The sequence below is a fragment of the Chiloscyllium punctatum genome, chromosome 19, assembly GCF_047496795.1.
Source record: "Chiloscyllium punctatum isolate Juve2018m chromosome 19, sChiPun1.3, whole genome shotgun sequence".
NCBI classification, from domain to species: Eukaryota; Metazoa; Chordata; class Chondrichthyes; order Orectolobiformes; family Hemiscylliidae; genus Chiloscyllium; species Chiloscyllium punctatum.
In genome coordinates this window covers 53,619,004-53,642,157 of record NC_092757.1, presented here as the reverse complement: position 1 = coordinate 53,642,157, position 23,154 = coordinate 53,619,004, and the positions used below count along the sequence as shown (strand labels likewise).

The 23,154-nt window shown below is 43.4% G+C and overlaps 1 protein-coding gene across 4 annotated transcripts in view; it reads left to right on the top strand.

Moving 5' to 3' along the window:
- The window catches only part of clip2 (CAP-GLY domain containing linker protein 2), a 142,390-nt gene extending 119,705 nt beyond the window's left edge, over positions 1-22,685 (top strand). For 3 of the 4 annotated variants that reach the window (XM_072589418.1, XM_072589421.1, XM_072589419.1), the window contains 6 exons: positions 2,379-2,538; positions 5,606-5,776; positions 7,415-7,501; positions 11,274-11,377; positions 14,146-14,254; positions 17,794-22,685. In XM_072589418.1, the coding sequence (XP_072445519.1) occupies positions 2,379-2,538; positions 5,606-5,776; positions 7,415-7,501; positions 11,274-11,377; positions 14,146-14,254; positions 17,794-17,805 (643 nt within the window). In that variant the 3' untranslated portion in view covers positions 17,806-22,685. The other variant, XM_072589420.1, reaches the window with a different exon arrangement.
- Positions 22,686-23,154: the final 469 nt, after the last annotated feature.

Sequence of the window (23,154 nt, the reverse complement as noted above, 5' to 3'; positions counted from 1 at the left end):
TTTAAGAAGGGGAAATGTGAGGTTAAAGAGGGAAGGCATAATAGCTGAAGAGAGGGAAAACGTTTACAGTATCAAGTAGCATGGGGACCAGGAAAGACAATCTATGACTGAAATGAGGGGATTGAAGGTATGGTAGTTACATTTGTAAATGACACAAAGCTAGGTGGGAAAGCTAGAAGGAAAGCAGAGTTCACATTACGGGTCCAGAGAGACATACATAGGTTGAGTGAGTGGGCAAAAATCTGGAAAATATCAAGTTGCTTTGACAGGAAGAATTAAAAAAAAAGCAATATATTATGAATGGAAAACAACCGCAGAATACACATTCTCCCCGTGTCTGCGTGGGTTCCCTCCGGATGCTCTGGTTTCCTCCCACAATTTAAAGATGTGCAGGTCAGGTACATTGGCCATGCTAAATTGCCCATAGTGTGAGGTGCATTAGTCAGGGATGAATATAGGGGCATGAGTCTGGGTGGGCTACTCTTCGGAGAGTCAGTGTGGACTTGTTGGGCCAAAGGGCCTGTTTCCATACTGTAGGGAATCTAATCTAATCTAATTCCAAGGTGCAGCAGGATCTAGCTGTTTGTGTCCATGAGTCGCAAAAGTTGGTGTATGGGTGCAGCAAGTAATTAAGGAGGTAATGGCATACTACCCTTTATTAAAGGAGGAATTGAACAGGTATACATGATTTTGATGGGAGTATATTTGAATGTTTTGCAGTCTCATTTAAGGAAGAAGATAATGCACTGGAAGTGGTTCAGAGGAGGTTTACCAGATTAATATTCAAAATGAGCAAGTTGTTTTATGAGGATGGGTTGGGCTGACTGGGTTTGTGTCCTGTGTAGTGGAGGAGAGTGAGGGCTGACTTGATTGATCTTTATAAGATACAGTGCACTCTTGGGACAAGGTGGATGTGGAAAGGATGTTTCCTGTTCTGGGCAAATCCAAAAACATGGTGTTTAAGAGTTAAAGGCCACCCTTTAGAATGAAGATAAGAATTTTTCTTTTCTCTGAGAGGATCATGTGACTTTGGAACTCACTGCCTCAGAGCACATGAAGGTAGAATCATTGAATATTTCTAAGGCAGAGAGAGAGAGATTCTTGGTGGGTACAGGAATCAAAAGTTATTGGTGGGGGGGGTGGGGGGAGCGGGGTGGCAAGTTCTGAGTTCAGTCTAGTAAATGGAATTAATTTTCCAATAGCTGTTCATTTCATAATGAATCAATTGGATTTATCAGCATGGATGAATGTTTATTTGAATCAATTATAGTTTATAATGGCTCAGTGGCTAGCAGTGCTGCCTCACACCCCCAGGGACCTAGGTTCGATTCCAGCCTCTGGTGACTACCTGTGTGGAATTTGCACATTCTCCCCTGTGTCTGCGTGGGTTTCCTCCAGGTGCTCCACTTTCCTTCCACAATCCAAAGATGTGCAGGTTAGGTGAATTGGCCATGGTAGATTGCCTATAGTGTCCAGGGATGTCCAGGCTATGTGGGCTAGGGTAGGGGAGGTGGGTCTGGGTGGGATGCTGTTCAGAGGGTCAGCATGGACATGATGGGTTAAGCAGTCTGCTTCCACATTGTAGGGATACTATTTGACATATTTGCAGGGAATTTTCTCAGTAATACTCTCACCTGCATCCATAATTTCAGTAGACGTCCCAGAGAAAGCAAATGGACAGGATTACAGTCGGCCTTCCCTCATTACAGGGACCCTTTGTTGAAAATCCACATGAAGTTTCTAGCAACGTTCTTTTCAAGTGAGACACTTTTTGAGATGTGACACTTTAGGTGTGTTGCTATAAGTGTAATGTTAGAAAAATGCAAGACTTCTAGTGAGATGATGAGGAATTTTCCTCAACGATAAATGTTTGGAAGAACACGGTGGTCGTGGTTACGAGTGTGTCGGGGGTGGGCGGGGCTTTCGGTTGGTGGGTCCTCCCTCCGGGATAACCTGGTGCTGTGGCTGCATTGAGCTAGGCTTGGAGAGCAACTTCTCAAGCACCAGGCCTCTCAGTCTGGCTTTGAGCTCTCATAAAGGAAATTACAGTCCGCCTCCTTAAATTAACCTTAAGCAGTCCTTGTAGAGCCAACACAGCTACCAATTGCCCCCATCCTGCCTCAATGGAATTGGCCTGGGGTCTTGCTGGAGCCAGAAATCTAGCTGATTGGGATGCTGTTCGACCAAACACAAACCTACCTGGGGCTCCAAATCAAACTATTTCTCTTTGATTTCAAAATTCAGTCGAACTAAGCATTCGATCTGCACTGGATTGAGATACTCGCACATGAATGACCGTTTGTACTTCTCCCTTCCTCCCACTCCCACTGGTTTGCGTCTGACTCATTGCCAAATCTCTCAATTATTCATGAAACCAGGAACCTCAATGAACTGCGCTCTTTGCTGTTGGAGACCAATCGTCACCCCTGTGGAGGGGAAAAGGACCTCAGCCGGGAAGTTCACAAAGCTGAGTGGAGAATGAAGGAGCAGAAACTACAGGAAGACATCAAAGTTCTCCGAGAGAAACTGTATGGTCTGGTAAGTAAGGAGCAGCTCCTTTAACCATTGCATATTTTGCACAATTTGACAGCAGTATAAGTGAACTGAGCAATTAGTTAAGTTTACCTTCATAGATTCACAGAGACATAGAGATGTACAGCATAGAAACAGACCCTTTGGTCCAACTCGTCCATGCCTACCAGACATCCCAATCCAATCTAGTCCCATTTGCCAACACTTGGCCCATCTCCCTCTAAACCCTTCCAATTTATATACCCATCCAGATGCCTTTTGAATGCTGTTATTGTATCAGCCTCAACCATTTCCTCTGGCAGCTCTTTCCATACATGCACCACCCTCTGTGTGAAATAATTGCCCCTTAGGTCCCCTTTTTTCCCCCTCTCATCCTAAACCTATTCCCTCTCGTTCTGGACTCTCCCACCCCATGGAAAAGACTTTGTCTATTCACCCTATCCATGCCCCTCATGATTTTATAAACCTCTATAAAGTCACCCCTCAGTCTCCGACGCTCCAGGGAAAACAGCCCCAGCTTATTCAGCCTCTCCCTATAGCTCAAACCCTCCAACCCTGGCCATCACATTAAGTTAATTATCTTTTGACGAAAATGTTCAGATTAACTTTTCTGTAATTTCTATAGCCTGAATTTGGCTCAATTTTTGTTGGATGTTAGTGAGCTATAAAAGAGAAAGAATCAGTCATAGTTTGATTGTGAAGCCTGGTCAATGACTATTCGGTGTCATGATACAGATTTGTGCCCAGGTTTGTTATTGACAGACTATAGAATGTTCTGTTAAACCTTGGAATGCAAGAGTACAACAGAACTGACATAGAGAGGAAAGCACAGTTATTCAGGTTTAGATCCAAGCTAATCAGCTAGAGAGAACCAAAACCACTTTCTTTCTCGGTAGTTTATTTGTGACGCAGTGTCACACCTCCTTATACATCTCAGTCCTATCAGTTTCCCCTCTGCAAGGACCCGGTTAATCAATTAATCATTGACTTTTGACTTCCATTTTGACTTTGTTGGGAATTGCCAATGATGTGGTTGCAAAGTTGCCTGAAACTTTTAAGTTGATGTTGTTGTATCAAATCAAGTGGCTGCTGTCATGCAAGGACACAGGCAGTGACTAAAGGTTAATATGTCCTCTTTGCAGTTTATACAGACTGTATGATATTGAACAGTTAAAAATAAGAAAGTAATCCATAGTTTGTTGAATGTATAATTACTGATTATTTAAATCAACTTTTGTGCAGTTCGAGAGACAGCACTGTCGCTGCAAGTCCTTTTCAGTTTATGCTTACGACTGGAGTCTTTTGGAGGTGATGGACCTGGGCTCATGGCTGGAAAGCCCATCGGGAGCCCCTTGTTACCTCTTTCGAGGAAGGCCTTCCCCCATTAGGTGCCACTCCAGCATTTCATTGGCCGGGGTCAGAAGCCCCATCCTCTCAGCTGCTGGCCAATTAGGGGTCAGCAGCTGAATTGAATCAGCAGCGCCACTGGGAGACAGTGGCTACTCCCAATATAACACCCACTTGGGGCCAAGGATCGTTGCTGGATCCCAGGCCTCAGGAGGGCGATGATGAGAGGTGAGTGTGTGAGCGATTGATAAAGGGACAAGGGAAAGGTTCTCAGAAGGCATTTTCCTTCTACTGCCAGGTCCCAGGGATCCAAATCCTCTCAGCCTCCTCTGTCCCTGACCAAACCATAAGGCACCATGCATCAGTTTGTTTGGCATGTAGTGAGCCTTTCTCCCGCCCCTTGGTTAATAGGAGTATTTAGTCTCCAGTGGCCTCCATGCCTTGGACTTAATTGAGGTGGAAGCCACTATCCATCCACATTGAGTACTACCACCCCACCCAAACAGGGGAAGGCACAAAATGCAGCCCCTTATTTCTAGGTATATACCGAGGCTGGGATTGTTTCTAATTGATGAAACTGAATAAGCTGGGCTACATATTGTTAGGACATTAAAGGTTATTGGTGCCACAACTTCAACACTCTATATTATTCTTGACATTGAACTAGGACAAAAAAACTCTTGTGTTATATTATTATCTAGATCAGCTTCATAACAGAGAGAGACAAAGAGGAACAGAGGACAGCCCATGTTGCCAAGGTATATTTAAATGATGCAATCGGGTTAATTCTGGAACCTAGAGCTAATTAAAGGATCATCATTGAATGCCTTAATTAACTCAGTGTTCCAAAATTATAAATCCTGCCCGATATTCACTTTGTGCATCAGGAATATTCCTTAAAGAGGCTGAGCTTGGGCTGAAACACTTTTCTTCCTTCTGCTTTTTTTGTGTTGCCTCATTGGCTGCAAAGTGCTTTGGGTTGCCCCAAGATTGTGAAAGGCACTACATCAATGCAAGTGTGTCCTTTCTCCAGGGAGGGAAACTTTGAGTTTGTTTTAAAGCCAGCACTTTGTTCTACTCTTTTGCTCCTTTGCCTTTTCTTTTGGCAAATTTTCGCAAACCAACTGCTTCTGATAAAAGGTGACTGCTGTTCCCCATTGGGTTTTGCTCCATCATGTATTGACAGGATCAGATATTCCAAGTTGTAACCCAGAGATATATTTAAATCGACTAGACCCAGAATTCTGCAATCCATATCCATCACGATCCAATCTAAATTGAATGGTGGTGGAGTAATGTCTAATTCATCCCAATGGAAGCAGACCTCACTTTTGCTGAGAGGATATGTAATCATTATAGAGCGGCTGCACTCTTGCTGAGCATTATGGGTAAGCTCTCCCTCCATTTGTACATGACTGACTTCCTTTCTCCTGCTCCATCAGCAGTAAAGGGAGAAAGGCAGATCTATTGAGAAATAAGTGTTGAAGAAATACTGAAAGGGGAAGCAAGGACAATACCTCACACGCTGGATGATGGCTCCCAGAACCCAGTGAAGCTGCCTTTACACCTCACTGAAACCATCATGATATGCTGCTTTTCAGTTCACCATTTGGCACCTGTATACTAAAGCAGCTGGAGTGAAATAGATTGTTTATATTTTAAATATCTATCTAGTCATTCATCCCCTCTCTCTCTCTCTCTCTCTCTCTCTTTCCCGCCCCCCCAGGGTACTGAAAAGTACAAACCCGATCAAAAGCGGCGCCCGTCCTCTCTGCAGGACACGGAAACTGACACCGAGATTTGTAAACTGCAGCAGAGGCTGGTTAACACGGAGGAGGCCCTGCGGAGTGCACTGGAGCAAAACCAGCAAATGGAGAGACTGATGGAAGCCATGCAGGTAAGATCCTACCCCCAGATTAACCCTCTCCACCCCTGTCTCCATCACTCCCCTTCGTTCCTTGAAAGCTTTCTGCTTGATTAAACACATCTCTCACGGTAACACTGATTTGTGTGCCTAGATTCCTAATCACCTGTTGGTAGTTGCTGATGCTCTGTGTTGAAGTTGTAAAATGGCTCCAGTGTAAAAGAGATTAGCTCGCACCTCCAGTCTCTGGGCATTTGGAAACCGAATAAGATCTGCATCGGGACTTCTCAGTCATCCTGATGCAGGGACTCAGCAGGAATTACCCTGGAAGTTTAAAGTGGAATTACTTAGCATCTGGGATCCTCTGCAAAGCATCCTGATCCTGATTTTGTGCTGGATACTTTGGGGTCTACTGATTTACTTTCGTCAACAAGAAATGTGAAATGATTAAGAAAACAGTTTGATATCCCAGGCAACTATTCGACTGACCCTTCACTCCCTCCCCAGCTACGACCCGAAGTACAACCTCTGACCCCCAACTATCCCTCCACAGCTGTGACTCCCAATGACACCCTGACCCTCTGAATCACCTTCCCAAACCCCGACTATACCCTCTGAGCTCCAACCTCCAGCTCGACCTTTTGAATTCCCAATTGGATCATTTGATTACAGCATTCTAATTGGACACACCGCCCACCGCCCCACTATCCTACACCTACCTTCCTGCCCCCTCTGATTCCTCACCTACCCTCCTGTCCCATCACCCACCCTCCTACCTATCACCGAGCCTCCTACCCCTCCTCACCCACCCTCCTACTCCCTCACTACCTCATCCATATACGTCACAAACTTGCCTTCCCTGGCTCGCTTCTCATGGAAGCTTTGGGACATTAAAACAAAATAATTAGTGTAATATAGGGGCAGCACAGTGGCTCAGTGCTTAGCACTGCTGCCTCACAGTGCCAGGGACCCAGGTTCAATTCCCGCCTCAGGCAACTATCTGTATGGAGTTTGCACATTCTCCCCATGTCTGCGTGGGTTTCCTCCGGGTGTTCCGGTTTCCTCCCACAGTTCAAAGATGTGTAAGTCAAGTGAATTGGCCATGCTAAATTGCCCATAGTGTTAGGTGCATTCGTTAGGGGAATGGGTCTGGGTGGGTTACTCTTCGGAGGGTCGGTGTGGACTTGTTGGACCAAAGGGCCTGTTTCCACACTGTCGGGAATCTAATCATATACAGCAGCGAGTGGCATTTATAGAAGTGGGTGAGACACTGACAGAGATTCCCTCTGCTGCTTCCTGTGTCCCAAGAAGAAGGATGGGCCCGAAAACAGTGAGTAAGTCACTGTGGAACTTTGTTCAATCCAGATTGGAAGCTGGCACTCCGAGCTGGATCAGGAGCTTTGAGCCCGTGGAAGCGGTTTTCCTTGGTGTGTAGAAGTATGAAGACAGTTGGTCAGAATTGTGTAGAACCTTATTTGCTGCCTGCCTGACCATCACAGTGATTATTGATCATTCTTTTAACCAGTGATATACCTAACTTTTTAATAAAACTGCTGGCTTTTACAGTTTTTCTTTTAAATGACACTACGTTGGATGTTTGCTTTTTTTTTCTGGTGTGGATTAGATGTTACTGATGGTAGTTTTCCCCTGCTATTGTTCTCGGTTTAATAGACACTCGATAGTGCAGGCTCTGCCAATGGAGTCCATCAGCGAGGCCAGCACGAAGCAATGACCGACGGCAGATGCTTCAAGCAAGAGGTGAGCAACAAGCTCGGCATTTTAATGCGTTCAAACAAATATCTTCACAAGTTTTTTTTTAAAAAAGTGAACACATCAAACAAACAACCGTAAAGCATAGAACATGGGTCGATATGAAACCATTCTGGCTGGCAGGCCTACTCTGTGTACAGGCAAAGGTACAGCTGCACCGAAACAAGCCCCAACCCCAAACTCCTAAAAGTTACTCACAATCAGTGGGAGTGGGAGTGGGAATGGTGGATGGGGTCAGGGTTAATATAAGTTTCCCTTAAATCCCACCTGCCCTCCAGAAGCTGGGGTTTCTCTCAGTTGTTGGGTTACCTGAGAGACAAGTCTACTTTTCTGAATTTGCCTATTTGTCAAGGGGTGTGTTTATGGGACATTGCTATATTAAAACAGTTACTTAGCAATACTTACTGTACCTATTATTCTGTTAAGTTCTGTTAACTTATTCTACACTTATTGGTGTATTTTAACTATAGTACTGAAATAAGTTGTATTTTGAGGGGGTCTGGACCATAACAATATGCAAACTGTTCCCGCTCGTCAAAGGTTGGAGAACGTGATTGTCAAAAATAGTATATGTGATGCGAGAGAAAAACCACATAGTTAGGGTGTGGAATGCACTGCTTGGAAATGTGGTGGTGGCAGGTTCAATTGAGACATTCAGGAGGGCACAGGATGATAATTTTAACTTGAAACAACGAGCAGGGTTTATGGGGAAAAGGCAGGAGAGTAGCACTACGTCCTGATGCTTTTCTCGAGAGCTGGTACAGAGTGAAAACTGAAAGGCCTCCTCCTGTGCTACCACACTTTGGTGATACTCTGCGTGTGGTTTTCCACCAGATTACTGCCAAGATACCAGACCTGATTCACAGTGTCTGGTCACACACCAGCTGGAGCTTAAAGGAAGTGGCACCCCTTTCAGCTGCAGCAAATGGCACAGTTGGCAAGCAGCATCCACAAACACAGCGGGTATACAGTCATTGGCAGGCGACACAATGGGGAAAGCTGCACTCCTAGTGAAGCAACATACTCAATCTCTGGAAACAGAGAATGCAATGTAGTCACCTCTCAATTCATAAAAACTGTCAGTGACCTCCCCCACACACAGTGGATGGTGAACTGTGTAGTGGATAAAATAATGAGATGGGGTGATCCCCAGACTGGAACCTACTTGCAATGTGGTCCTCCCAGTCCTGCCTTGGGTTAGTGACAAATTTCTGTGAGGACATCCTTTCATCTCTCACATTATTCCTCAGTCAGGCTCAGGGAAGTAGAATTGCTCCCTAAACAACACTGAGTGGTTATGGCCTCCTCCTTTCGATGAAGGCCTGAAACGTCGATTCTCCTGCCTCTCGGAAGCTGCCTGACCTGCTGTGCTTTTCCAGCAGCTCCTCCTTTTGAGTTTGTTTCCCTGTTCTTTTCCGCCTCTTCCTCCTTCCAGTAGCTGGTCCTGTTCTGGGTGACCTATGCTTATTCTGCAAGTCATACTTTAATTCAAGGGGCAGTCCAATGGTGCACCCATGACTGCAAACAACTGGGGTTTGATCAGAAGCCCTGAAGCCGGGACAATGTTTCACTGCCTGCCACATCCATCCTGACAGAGGTACACAATTCGAAATAGCTGGAGAAAACTCTAACCACGTGTAGAATTGTAGCAGTAAGCAGAAGGCAGAAGTTCCATGTTCTGATAAGGTAACATGTCTGGCAGCATCTGTGGAGAGAAATCAGAGTTAACGTTTCGGGTTCAGTGACCCTTCCTCAGAACTGACAGTAGCTAGGGATAAGTTGTTTTTTATACAGAAGATAGGATGGGGGAGGGGCTAAAGAGTCAACAATAGGTGGAGTTAGAGCCTAAAGTTAAAGAAGAACAGTTGGACAAAGGAGGTGGGTAATGATCAATCTGGGAGAGTGAATAGCTACTGATGGGGACTCTGAGTGGCTAACAGTGTATAGACTGGGTGACCCCTACATTCTGCCCACAAAAAAGACCCTGAGCTTCTAGTTGCCTGCCACTTTAATACACCCCCCCTGTTCCCTGGCCAACATCTCTCTCTCAGACTTGTTGCAGTGCTCCAGCAAAGCTCAGTGCAAGCTGGAAGAATGTCATCTCATTTTCCACTTGAGAAACCCTACAGCCTTCTGGACTTAATATCGAGTTCAACAATTTTAGGGTTTGAGGCACCTTTTCCCGTGTCCTTACCTCAACTCCCGCACACCAGGCCTTGTTATCACGTGGTCTGCTATGACACACCACCCATTGTTAGCTACGAACAGTCCCCAGTGGTAGCTATTCACTCTCCCAGGCTGATCATTATCCACGCCTTTATCTGTCCAACTGTTCTCTCTGTTTGGGTCTATCTTCACCCATTGTTTACTCCTTACTCCCACCCTGCCATCCCCCCACCCCATCTTCTGCATAAAAAACATTTTCCCAGCCACCATCAGTTCTGAGGAAGGGTTACTTGATCTGAAATGTAAACTCTGATTTCTCTCCACAAATGCTGCCAGACCTGCTGAGCTTTTCCAGCAGTTTCTGATTTTTGTTTCTGACTTCCAGCAGCTGCAGTTCTCCCAGTTTTTGTTTTGAAGCAGGGACTCACTGCTTTCTGCACAATGGCTGGTGCTGTAAATACAGCCTGCCAGTAGATGGCAGTATTATAGCATTAAAATCAACGAGGTAAAAACAATGACTGCAGATGCTGGAAACTAGATTCTGGATTAGTGGTGCTGGAAGAGCACAGCAGTTCAGGCAGCATCCAAGTAGCTTCGAAATCGACGTTTCGGGTAAAAGCCCTTCATATAGCATTATCCATCTCTGCAAATTCAAAAGAACATTTCATTGTGTTGAATAGACAAGAACAATCAACTCATGTAACATGTTTGGAGGATTTCCACTTCAGAAACTCGACTGAGATGGCAAAATCTATTTTGTGTGGGCCCTTTGTAGAAAGAGCATGTCTTTTATCCCATCAGTCTAGGTTAGAGTTACTATCTTTACAACAATCCCACCTCAGGCGACTATCTGTGTGGAGTTTGCACGTTCTCCCCGTGTGGGTTTCCTCCGGGTGCTCCGGTTTCCTCCCACAGTCCAAAGATGTGCAGGTCAGGTGAATTGGCCATGCTAAATTGCCCGTAGTGTTAGGTAAGCGGTAAATGTAGGGATATGGGTGGGTTACGCTTCGGCGGGTCGGTGTGGACTTGTTGGGCCGAAGGGCCTGTTTCCACACTGTAATGTAATGTAATCTAATCTAATCTAAAAATCTAATCAATGTGTTTGGGACCAGAATATAGGGATTTGATTTCTGGACACTGTGGATTAAACAACATGAGAGAAACCTTAAGGACATTTAAACAGTTTTTAAAAATTCCTCTTTTATTTTCCTTTGATTTAGTTCAATGGGAATAGACGTTTGCCTGAGTGGGTGATTGGAATATGAATGTTATGTAACATATCCTCCAGGATTAACTCTAATCCGAGTTGGTAATCTCAGTGCAGACTGGTTTTAACTAAGTCTGAAGATGAAAGTCTAGCGCCTAACCTACTGTCCAATTAATAAATAGTTTTTTTTAAAAAGTGAAGTTTCTTGTCTCAATCTAGCCATGAACTAACAATAATCTAGGACAGAATATTTAAGGCCACATATTTTCAAGAGTATCAGAGATGATTCAAGACAAAGGATTGCTCACAAACTTGTTTCTGTCAGACTGTACATGGAGGTGAAATAGGAGAAGTGACTCTATCTCCCAATCTTCTGTGTCTTCACAGGATTTCTCGAGGTCTCGTTCTCCGCAGCGCCATTCTGACTCCAGTCGTGCGAAACAGTTATTGGTCACAGAAAACAGAAGAATTGAAAAGCTCTTCAAGGAAATGTGCGGGTCTCACTGCATTTCATCTCTCGCCTGATAGTGGTGGTAGCAACACAGATACTGAGAAACTTGTTGAGCTACCAAAGGTTGCACTGTGATGTGTTTAGATGTCCCTTGTCATGTCTGTTCATGTCGCTGAGTCCCAACCTGAGCCAGATTGAGTGCTCTGGAAAGGCAAAGTACATGGGTGGCATGGTGGCTCAGTGGTTAGTACTGCTGCCTCACAGCACCAGGGTCCCAGGTTCGATTCCAGCCTCGGGCGACTGTCTGTGTGCAGTTTGCACACTCTCTCCCCATGTCTGCGTGGACTTCCTCCAGGTGCTCCGGTTTCCTCCCACAATCCAACGATGTACAGGTTAGGTGAATTGGCCATGCTAAATTGCCCATAATGTTAGGTGCATTAGTTAGAGGGAAATGAGTCTGGGTGGGTTACTCTTCGGAGGGTCGGTGTGGACTGGTTGGGCCAAAGGGCCTGTTTCCATACTGTAGGGAATCTAAATGGGCTCAGGAAAAGGAGCATGTTCATACATGGTAACCCTAGTCTGTCCCAATGTGTGTCTAATGGCCACCACAGCAAGCTTGATAGAGCTTTGGGTTTGAGCTGCCCTGTGTCTCTTCACCTCGACCTGTAGTTGACACAAGTTATTCCAATTTCTGTAAAGACACCGGTACATTTTAAAAACATCTTCAAACTTTTAGTTAATAATGAAAGAATAATACAAGAAAAGGTCATGCCCATGCCCTTTGACATTTATTGCAATGAAAGCTGCAAAGCACCATTGACTAAACAAACCACCCTCAGTTCTGAAGAAAGCTTGCTGGACCTGAAACCTATCATTTACTCCTAAACACCTTTCCCTCCCCCCCCCCCCCCCCGCCCCACACCCCGTTTCCCCATCCTATCTTCTGCATGAAAACCAACATTTTTCTAGCTACTATCAGTTCTGAAGAAGGGTCACTGGACCTGAAATGTTAACTCTGCTTCTCTCTCCAGAGGTGCAGCCAGACCTGCTGAGCTTTTCTAGTAATTTCTGTTTTTGTGTTTTGATTTCCAGCAGCTGCAGTTTTTTGGTGTTTTGACTATTGACTAAACATTTCATGGAGGCAACTTGTGGAGTGGTATAGCTCAGAAACAGTCCCTTCCATCTGAATCATCCATGCAGACCTCATATCCTAAATTAATCTAGTCCCATTTGCCAGCATTTGGCCTATATCCCTCTAAACCCTTTCTATTTATATATCCATCCAGATGCCTTCATCTGGCAGCTCATTCCATCCATTCACCATCCTCTATGTGAAAAGGTAGCCCTTTAGGTCCCTTTTAAATCTTTCCCCTCTCACCTTAAACCTTTGCCTTCTAGTTCTGGACTCCCTATCCAATTCATCCAATCCATGCCCTTTCATGATTTTATAAACCTCATTCAGATCACTCCTCAGCCTCTAATACTCCAGGGATGAAAATCCCATCCTATCCAGCCTTTCCTTATCATTCAAACCTTCCACTCTCAGTAACATCTTTATAAATCTTTTTTGCACCCTTCCCAGTGTAAAAAACATCCATCCTACCGCAGGGTGACCACACTTTAAACCACAAAACGAAATATTCCCTATATTCTATTAGCACAACGGAAAACACAGCACCTCACAGATATACTTTGCAGTGTTCTTTCAATAGATGTTCAATTCTCCCAGAAACAATTCAAGATGATTCTTAGCTCCTGAGGATTTATTTCTGTTCTTGCTGTTTGTAAGCTTTGAGACTTATAATTTCAGATGTCTTTCATATGATTTCTTTCCCTGAAGATTGTCTCTCCAGTTCAAGCTAGATAAACCTTCCAGCTTTCAGTCTTCCCAATCTGAGATTGTGTTTGCATCCACCTTCTTGCCTGATAAGCCACAGTGTATTATCACCTGCAACACTCTCACTCTCCCAGATCCTTACAGACTAACCACCTTTGAGTTTTCAAGGATATCTTAGACACTTGCCTCTCCAAAGTCCATTTCCATGGCAACATGAATCGTATGGGCTTTGGATCCAGGTAGAGATGCTGATTAGCTTTCTTTAAGACTTGAATTCCATTTTATCGTGGAAGTAAACAAACATTATCAATACTTTTCAGTGGTTTTGGAGATTTTCAGACGATCCTATTGTTAGCACATAGGCTGCTGCCATGGTCTCCAAGTGTAAATCGTTATACTCACTTCCTTATAAAAAAACCGAATCCCTTTTTAATCTCTAACAGTCAAACAGTCGGGGCCTTCTGTCAAACAGACATAGAACAGGGTTTATGACTATCTTAATTTTATCTTAAAGTCTCAGTCCCAAAATGTAACAATTTCATAAGTTGTAAGCAATTGGACTAGGACATCAGAGAGAGACAACTCTCCCTCAAAAATAATAATGCTAATTAATAAAAAAACAAATGGTGATGTTGTGTTATGAATTACCTTGTTCCAGATCCTGTTTATTTGACCTATTTGTGGAATTTTGATTTGCAGTGGGACAGAACAGCTCCTAGTTTTACCATGACCTCACTTCCTTAGATTCAATATTTCGGAATGTGTGTTTTGAGGTTCCATTCCACCAACATTGTCTGCTCCCATTTTTCTGGGGTAAGATATAGGTTTAAAATGTTCCCTCAGCCTTGTGTTATCAAAGCAATTGTAAGAGCTGATGGTTTTTTAACCTAGCCTATATGTTGAGGATTTCAAACGGTGGTAACTTCTAACCAAAACAAATAACTTAAAAGTTAACTTCTGTCTCTTTACAGAGAAGAGATGAGTGTTTGTGCTTCTCCAGAGTCACTACAGCTAAAAGGTTCAGGAGACGTGTCGAATAGACAGTCCACGTCAACAGATCGAGGCGAGTCGACAGAAAAGGTCAGTAACTCTCTTTGAAAACTCCTACATCATCAGGGCAATCCTCCCGGGAATTGTCAGGTTTTGAAGAGAATCAGGAACATGTTGGAAAAATGTTGGGGATATTGACAAGTAATGGTCGCAGGATATCAAGTTTCAGTGTTGGAAACTCTTTGTTGCTGGAGAAAGAGACGATTGCTGGCAAGGGTGAAGAGTTCCACAGTTTGAGGTATTAGGAAAGAGGGAGTCCTGGTGGTAAATGCTGCAATGATGTAGCTGGAGTTAGAACAGATTTCAGATATCAGAAAGAAGGAGGCTTAACAAATTCAGAAGCTCAACGATCATTGTGAGCATAAAGAAGATGGATAAGAAATGGATAGGATGGAGTGAGAGAGATAGAGACAGGATAAAGGACTGGGCTGAAAGGAGGTCAAAAGGTCAGCCAGCTCATCATCCAAATGTCGATGGAAAATGTTTTACTTCTGAGATTAGAATCAATTTTTTTTTTGTTGGATTTCTCCCTCTGCTTATCTGTATAGAAGACCTTTCATTCATCTTTTGTTTTATGTTACAACTGGTGAAAGTTCTAAAACTGCTAAAGAATGACACACTGAGCCAGTCAGTGAGCAGCACCCATATAGATGGTGCATTCTTCCTAATTCCTCACCTTAGTCCAGTCTCTTCAAGGCCACGTCTCTTTGCCATCATTTGTGTTTCACTGACATTCTCAGAACAAACTTGTTGAGCTGCATTTTCTGGTGATTAGTGAGCGCTGGGCGATTTAAAAAGATTAGGAGATAGTGAGCACTGCAGATGCTGGAGAGTCAGAATCGATTAAAGTGTGGCGCTAGGAAAGGTACAGCAAGTCAGGCAGCATCTAAGAAGCAAGGGAGCCACACTTTATCGGTATAAAAAGATTAACACTGTCCTCTCTCCGGTCAGAATCTCAGCCTAATTTCAGGTTTAGATTTGGACAATTTAGAGTTCACAAATGGTATGAGAGGAAAGTTGTGCATAAGGAAGGAATAATGAAGAAGAAACATGTACATCTCCCGAGCTGATGCACCAAGCTTTGAAACCATGTGCTCTCGTGGTGGCAAATTCCTGCCCACAGCAGTTTTTATTTTACTCCTCATCTCTCCTATTCTCAACAAACCGTGGCTATTCCCTGGACCGTATTGTGTTTTTGTGCAGTTCACTGTTATAGAGTCACACAGCATGGAAATAGACCCTTCAGTCCATGCTGACCATGTTCCCAAACTAAGCTAGTCCCACCTGCCTGTATTTGGCCCATATCCATCCAAACCTTTCCTATTCATGTCCTTACCTAAATGTCTTTTAAATGTTGTATTGCACCTGCATTTGCCACATCCTCTGGCAGTTCATTACCCACACAAACTACTCACTGTGTAAAATAAATTTCCCCCATGTCTTTTTTTCAAACTTTCACCATTCACCTTAAAAATATGCCCCTTGGTTTTGAACTCCCCCACCCTAGGGAAAAGACCTGTCATTCGCCCTGTCAATGCCCCTCATGATTTTAAAAGCCTCCATAAGGTCACCCCACAGCCTCCTATGCTCCAGTGAAAAACGTTCCAGACTATCCAGTCTATTTTGACAACTCAAACCCTTCACTCCCAGTGGTAAATCCATTCTGAACCCTCTCCAGTTTAACAATATCTTTCCTATAGCACGATGACCAGAACCACACACAGTACTCTTGAAGAGACCTCAACATGACGTCTCAACTCCTCTACTCAAACACCTGAGTAATAAAGGCTAAATGCCTTCTTAACCATCCTGTGTGTCACAAACTTCAAAGGATTATATACCTGCACCCCTAGGGCCCTACCATGAATTGTCCTGCCCTTGTTTGTTTTACCTCACATTTATCCAAATTAAACTCTATCTGCCACTCCTTACTGTTCCAACACAATATGGTTAATTAAAATTACAAAGAGAAAATAAATGGTGATTGTTACAAGCCAGTAGAAGCAAATGGGAAAACAAAATGCCTAGTTTTGTTCATGTGCCTGTGTGTGTCTGAATCATTCATTCCCAGAGTGTTGGGAAACTTGCATTTGGACTTGTGCATATAGGAGTGGTTACAGGGAGCAGTATTCTCGGGTGGAGGAGATGGGAGAGAATTTAGACTGAATGAAGGTGAGGCAAATTTGTCTTGGGAGGGATGAACACAGCAGCAGACCATATTCCAGAGAGCTGGAGTTTCTGGGAATGGGAATGAAGCTACCTCTGAGGGTAGGCCTGAAGAAGATTTGAAGTGGTAGCCAATCATTTTGAACAAGACCAGGGCATTGCTCCACTGGTGCTGCCGGTAGCCAGAGAGGATGAGACTGGGTTTCGCTGGTCTTACGCTCGTTTACAGCTTATTTGTTTACAATAAGTTCATTCTGTGCACACTTTCACTTCAAATTCTTTATAATCTTTCTGCCCAAATCTAGTGGATCTGATGGACTCTAATCCCCACAACCCAGGATCGGTAAACTCAAACAGAAATGGCTGGAAAAGCTCAGCAGGCCCGACAGCATCTGTGAAGAGAAATCAGAGTTAATGTTTCGGGTCCAGTGACTCTTCCTCAGATCTCCAGATCAAAGCTACAGTGACAGTGGGTGGTGTGCCTGTAGTACTGAGTCACCGACACTAGATGGCAGGAAGGGGCCCTGTGATAACACTTGACTGAACTTGGAAGGACATTAAAATTATTCCCAATTTCGTGGTTTGGATGTCAGGAGGGATGTTGGATCTGACACTGGGTTGTGTGGAATGAAGGAAACTTGCAAATCAATAATAATTTTGACAGCTATCAGCTCCTGTGGTTTATTAAGAGTAATGCGCTGTGAAAAGAAAGTTATCATTAGCTTTCCCCACTCACGACAGCCAGTAGCTGCCACACCCCAAAGATCCTGTAAAAAGTAAACTGGGACATCGCTGTGTTTGCACCAACAATGACAAGCCTCACCTAGGCAAAGAGTTTCCCTAAATCTGTCCACAGAGTAAGCCCTTCTTCATAATAGGAACATCCTTGTCAGGGCATACCTTGCACACCTCCATGGGGACATTGACTCCATCCATCAATTCATCTGTCAACAAATAACACATGCCCCTCCCCACCACCTGTCCACCCCTCAGTGTTTTCCTCTCGTCCATCTCCACATCTCTCTCCCCTTCTCCTTTCCCTTCCCTTACCTATCCCCCCACTCCTTTCTCCTCCCTGCCCTCCCTTTTCTTCCCTTTCTTCCCCCTTCCCTCCCCTCTACTCCCCATCAGCCAATCCTTAAACAGGGTAACACCCCCCCCCCCCTTCCCACAGAGAAATATATATATAATCTGACACATAGGGACCTAGGATCTAACATTGTGACTGGTGTTCAACTCAGATTGAGCAGGAAGGGCCAGATTCTCCATTGATCATTGGTGAAATGAAGTGCATTTTCCCCTGAGATTGCAAATCCAGACATGATGCATTCCTTTCCCTGTGTATTTCTTTCTCTTCACTTCTGTCTCTTTCTCTCTCTCTCTCTCTCCCCCGCTATCCCTAGGCCCAGCACTGATGCCAGAGGTGTTTGTGAATAGGACAAGTCCATCGTTTACTAGTTACCCTCTTGTGCACTTGAAAACGGCTGGCCCTGCTTGAAGACTTGTGTTGTTTTGACTGCATTCTGTTATTGATGGAGCTTGGAGTTCCAAAGCCCTGGTGCCATCCCTGCACCCATGTAAGGAGAACGGTGCATCAGGACTCGGCCACTTTGGCCAGTTTATCTACTTGACTGCAAGGCAGATGCATGAAAGAGTGAACATCACCCAAAGCGTGAGATAATATTTTCCTGGTGACTGACCGTTTGTTTTTCTTGCAAGCAGAACAGGAGATGACACTGGGTTTGAAGAAGAACTGCTTTGGTTCAATGGGTTTGCAAAAGTGGTATTTAATATCCAAGAACAAAACTGCATAATATCCGTATTCATTCAGGTTGGACGTCTGTTTTTGATCACAACCCATCAGTCTGTGTGCCCAAGTGTTGAAATATTAGAGGGACAATCACAAAGTTGAGGTTGAGACACACTGTTCAGAACAGTGGGAGAGACAGAACTCTACTGAAACACTGATGAGATCCAAAACTGGTCGATATTTTCCTGCCTCCTGTTTCAGATTACAAACGTTAAGGCTGTTTGGCTGTCTGCATAAACTGCAAATAAAATCCCTTCTTAGTTTAGGAGCATGGATTTGCGACATTTTGTTGGGTTACAGCAGCCCCTTAAGTTCCATTCAGTAAGAGCATTGCTGATCTAATAACTCCACCTTCCCGTCCGACTGATAACCTTTCACCCCTTTGCTTGTCAAGAGTATTTATGTGTCAACATTAAAAGTATTTGAGTACACTTTTTTTCTACCATTTTTTGGGGAACAGAGTTCTAAGAAATCTTGCCCTCTGTGAGAAAAAGAACTCTCTTCATCTCTGTTTTAGCTAATGCCCAGAGTTCAGGGTCAGATTGTGGGGAGAGCTCACAATCTGTCCAGATGTTAAAAAAACTTGGTTGTTTAAAGCAGAACACAGACTTGCCCTTCGTGTTCAGACTTGACATGTGACAGCAAGAAAGTGGTAAACTCGTAACTTCTAAAGAATGTGATGTAATAGTAAATAGGAGGAAAAGAGTTACTTTATTTATTTCTTATTTGAAATCCTGTTTGATACTTAAAACACTGTGTGCTACCTACCCCCGTTCTCCCACACTAAGGATTAAGCTGAGAGCCTTCACCAGGCATCGAAATATGAATCACTGTGGGACAAACCAAGATCCTGAGAAATTTATGCTTCCCTAAGTCAGTGGCATATTTTTAAAAAAATATTTTCAAGTATTTTCACTCCATGTAGCATTGAGACAAGCTCCCCTGTCTCAGATGCCTGGGGTGAAGGATCACATTAGTAGTTTAATATTAAAATTCGACACTAAACAAAAGTACCCAACAATGCAAAGTTGCTTAAATGTTTCAGCTTAGCTTCAGTCAAAGTTCAAATACGATCCTTGCCTCAAACTGTTGCCAAAATTGCAGGAACATGGATCCAGCTAATTCACTACACTATAGAGTTATTTAATATTATTTAAAAGTAGCTTTAAGAATTGTATTATTTAAGAATATCGACACTTGTTTTCCTTTTTCTAGGAAATATTCCCTTTTTCGGTCTGACCTTTGTGCTGGTCACGGCGGGGAGTAGTAGTATTGGAGAAAAATGAACTGTTTACATTGTTATTGTCAAGTGCTCAAATGTCAAATGTAGCTGACTTAAATCCAGAGTAAAGCGCCCTCAACACTGCCCCTGAGAATTGTGCCTCAAAATGGTGCCCATGAAATTGGCCATTCTTCTAAACTGAGTAAGATTTGATATTGGGGATTGATGAAAGTATGCTTTAACTTCCCTCTGAGTCTCTTTGCTATGTATTATCTTTTAAGCAAGATGGGAGGCAACTCCCTGTTCTTTTACCTGCTCTGATGTACTAGAATACTGTACCCTCTCCCATATTTTGCCTGAAGACCTATTTTGTCCTTCCTTCTTACTCCCAATAATGTGACAGAGATTCATAGAATCCTTACAGTGTGGAAGCAGGCCTTTTGGTCCATCCATTCCACACAAACCTTCCGAAGAGTATCTCACTCAGGCCCACCCCTCCTACTCCTCTATTTCCCATGGATGATCCACCTAGTCTGCACATCTTTGGACTGTGGGAGGAAACCGCAACACCCAGAGGAAGCCTGCATGGACACAGGGAGAGCATGCAGACATGGTCCAAGGCTGGAATTGAACCTGGGTCCCTAGCACTGTGAGGTCACAGTGCTAACCACTGAGCCACCATGCCATCCTGATAGAAACTCATTGAAAGGCATGGCAGCGAATCTGCCTCCTCTTAGTTTTGCTCTTCCAGTAAAAAGCGGGTCTAAATGAGGAAATATGGAGACAATTCCCTGTGTCAAACTGCTACAGCTTATACAGGTAGAGATGCGGAATTAAATTCTTTGATGCGTACTTCTTTAGCAAGGATTCTGAACGTGATTCAGTTAAAAACAGAATTTAAAAGTAATGACTTCTTTTGAAACAAAAGTTAAATTTTGAAGAATAATTTTAATCTTAAGTTTACAAAATTAACCTCATCTCAATGGCTTTTGGTGGGAGAGATTCTCATTTTCATCACCTTACTTTATGAACAACTGCAGATCATCACCCTTGTTGTAAATGTAGCATTGTGCCTAATCCTTGTTCTGGGCTCCCTTGTGGAGGTAATGATTTATTTCCATCTATCCTATTGACTTCTGTTCATCACAAACAAAAACAGAAGTTGCTGGAAAGGGCCCAGCCAATCTGGCAGCATCTGTGAAGAGAAATCAGAGTTAATGTTTCACCTTAAACATCTCCTGAGGCATTGAGGGGTGCAGGATGTTTTTAAGCAGTTTATTGCAACTTTGGGTTATATTCACCTGTCAGCCTTTTCCATGATTCGAGCCAGGGCACTGGCTGTAAATTGGTTCGAAATTATTGAAACCTCTACAATCAGCAATAATGAAATCCTATTCATAATTAGAATGACTAATTATTCATAATTAGAATCCTGGCCATATTCCACACATTTCCCGAAGGATAGTAATCCACAATGAGTGGAGTGTTCTGGAGGTTTAATTCAATGATACGGATGTAAGATTTATTTTGAATGCCTTTCCAGTCAAAATGTGAATTAGTTAACCAGAGTAAACTGAAGAGCATTAATCAGAGTAGACCTCGCAAATATTACATTAGCAAAGTAACTGTAGGAAAATGGCTCCTATTTCTCTTTTGCCTTATATGTGACCTTTCCAGGGTATCAGGCCTCTAGCTGCTTCTTCACCTGCTATTCCCCACTCATAGTACAAAGCACTAAGAAACTGGTTGCATTGTCCTCTCTCATTTCAAATGTTGCACTCCCACACATACAAGTATATATATATATAGATATACATATATATGTATATAAAATATAAAACTCTGTATAAAATCAATCTGTTATGTGACTATTCAGTTCTCCGTAATGTAACAAACATCAAATACTTCCAGTGTGCAGGCTGCAAGCAATAGCTTACTGAGAGAGATTATTGAGTGGCAGAGTGAGCTGGTACAGGTTGGTTAGTTATCAGGTTCTGTGGCCTGAACCATGTGGACTGGGCGGATTGATTCCAGGATCATTCAGAACCAATATTGTAGCTTCGCATGAAATATCTAATTCTATTCTGAGTTGATTATCTGTAAAAACAATAAAAGCCAGCAAATAGGAATATACAGTGAGGAACTGTGGGTTACTGATTTGGTCATTCATTACTGTAAATGTAAAGATGGCTTTTCTGCCATTTTCTTCCCTGAAGGGTGCCATTTTATATCGCAAACCAACACCTTTTTTTGTAATGAGGTTATGAAATCTTTCTCTTGCCCTCCCCTTCCTCTGCCTTGGTTCCATTTTCATCCCCCATTGGATCTTGACAAGCTGCATCTCCCTGGCAGCTATAACGGAGGATCATTATGTGTCTCAGTAGAAATGTAGCTCCTGTCCAGTTCTTGGCGGGGGAGGGGAGGCAGAACTGTAACTGGAAACTGTGCCTCCCACACCTCACCCACTGCACACCACTTACTGTAGAAGGTGAGGAGGGCACCCACTATAAACTGTGGTACCCACGTGTGGCTGAGATTAGAAGATCAGGTCAGGGAGAATTTGAAATGTCATCCCTCCACTCCCATCTCAGTTGTAGTCTTCTTACTCATCAGAAGAGCAAATCAATGCCAACATGGGCTTTTGCAACATTGACAGGATGATGAATTGTGTTCTGAGCCCATTCCACGTAGTTCATCTGTCTGCAGCTATTCCCAGAACCTATTTGCACCTGTTCTGACATTACCATCTTGAATAAGCTTTACAGTGAGGCTGCTTGATAGAACCAACATAATTAAACTTCCATAAGGGATTACAGCTACAACATAATGAATAAAATGGTCTGTGACTAATGTTTGATTCCTAGGTGAATGTGTACATAACCTTCTTGCACCTGGAGCATTTTTCCTGAGTCTGTGTAGTGGGGCTGTTGAATGAATAAATGGTGCCCAAAGGTGCAATGCATTGTGGGCATATCCCTCGTCTGTGTGTGGTATAGTGCGAGCAATATAGCTTTGTTAACCCATCAGATTTCCACACTGTATATAGGAAGTACAAAATGGTCCCCTTGTACTCCGGTACCTGTGATGCAGATTATAGTCAAAACCCAGCCCGAATTCCCATTTGTCGTCTTAATGTGTGGAACTGGTTGTGAATATTTAATCTTTTAACAGTCTGTTATGACTAATGCTGTACCCATTACAGTAAACTGCATGAAGATGTACATGTGTTAACCTTGTTTTCAGAATAAAATTAATGCTGTTTTCTTTGGCTACTTTCTTACATTGATAAGAGGCAAAGGACATTCTGCCCCATTATCCAGAAAAAGTAATGACCTGGTGGGCTTATCGCTGGACAGTTAATCTAGAGACCCAGATAATGTTTTGGGGAACTTGGGTTCAAATCCTGCTGGAACATCTTTAACTCTGGCATCCCTGATTACACTAGAATATTGTGAATCAAATCTTTGTGTAACAGTTTGACTAACAACGAGGCGTTGGTATCAAAGGTCTTTTTCTTGGTGTATGTCTGAAACACTTAGAAAGGCAGTAGCCAAGAGTTAAGACTGACCACAGCAAATGACTGAGTGGCCTACGTGCGATGCAGCCTCCTTACAGAGACGCAGCACATTCTCCTAAACCCAGCAAAACTAATAATAGGTTAGACACGAATTGAGGCATGAGGACTTGGAGTCATAGAGATGTACAGCATGGAAACAGACCCTTCGGTCCAAC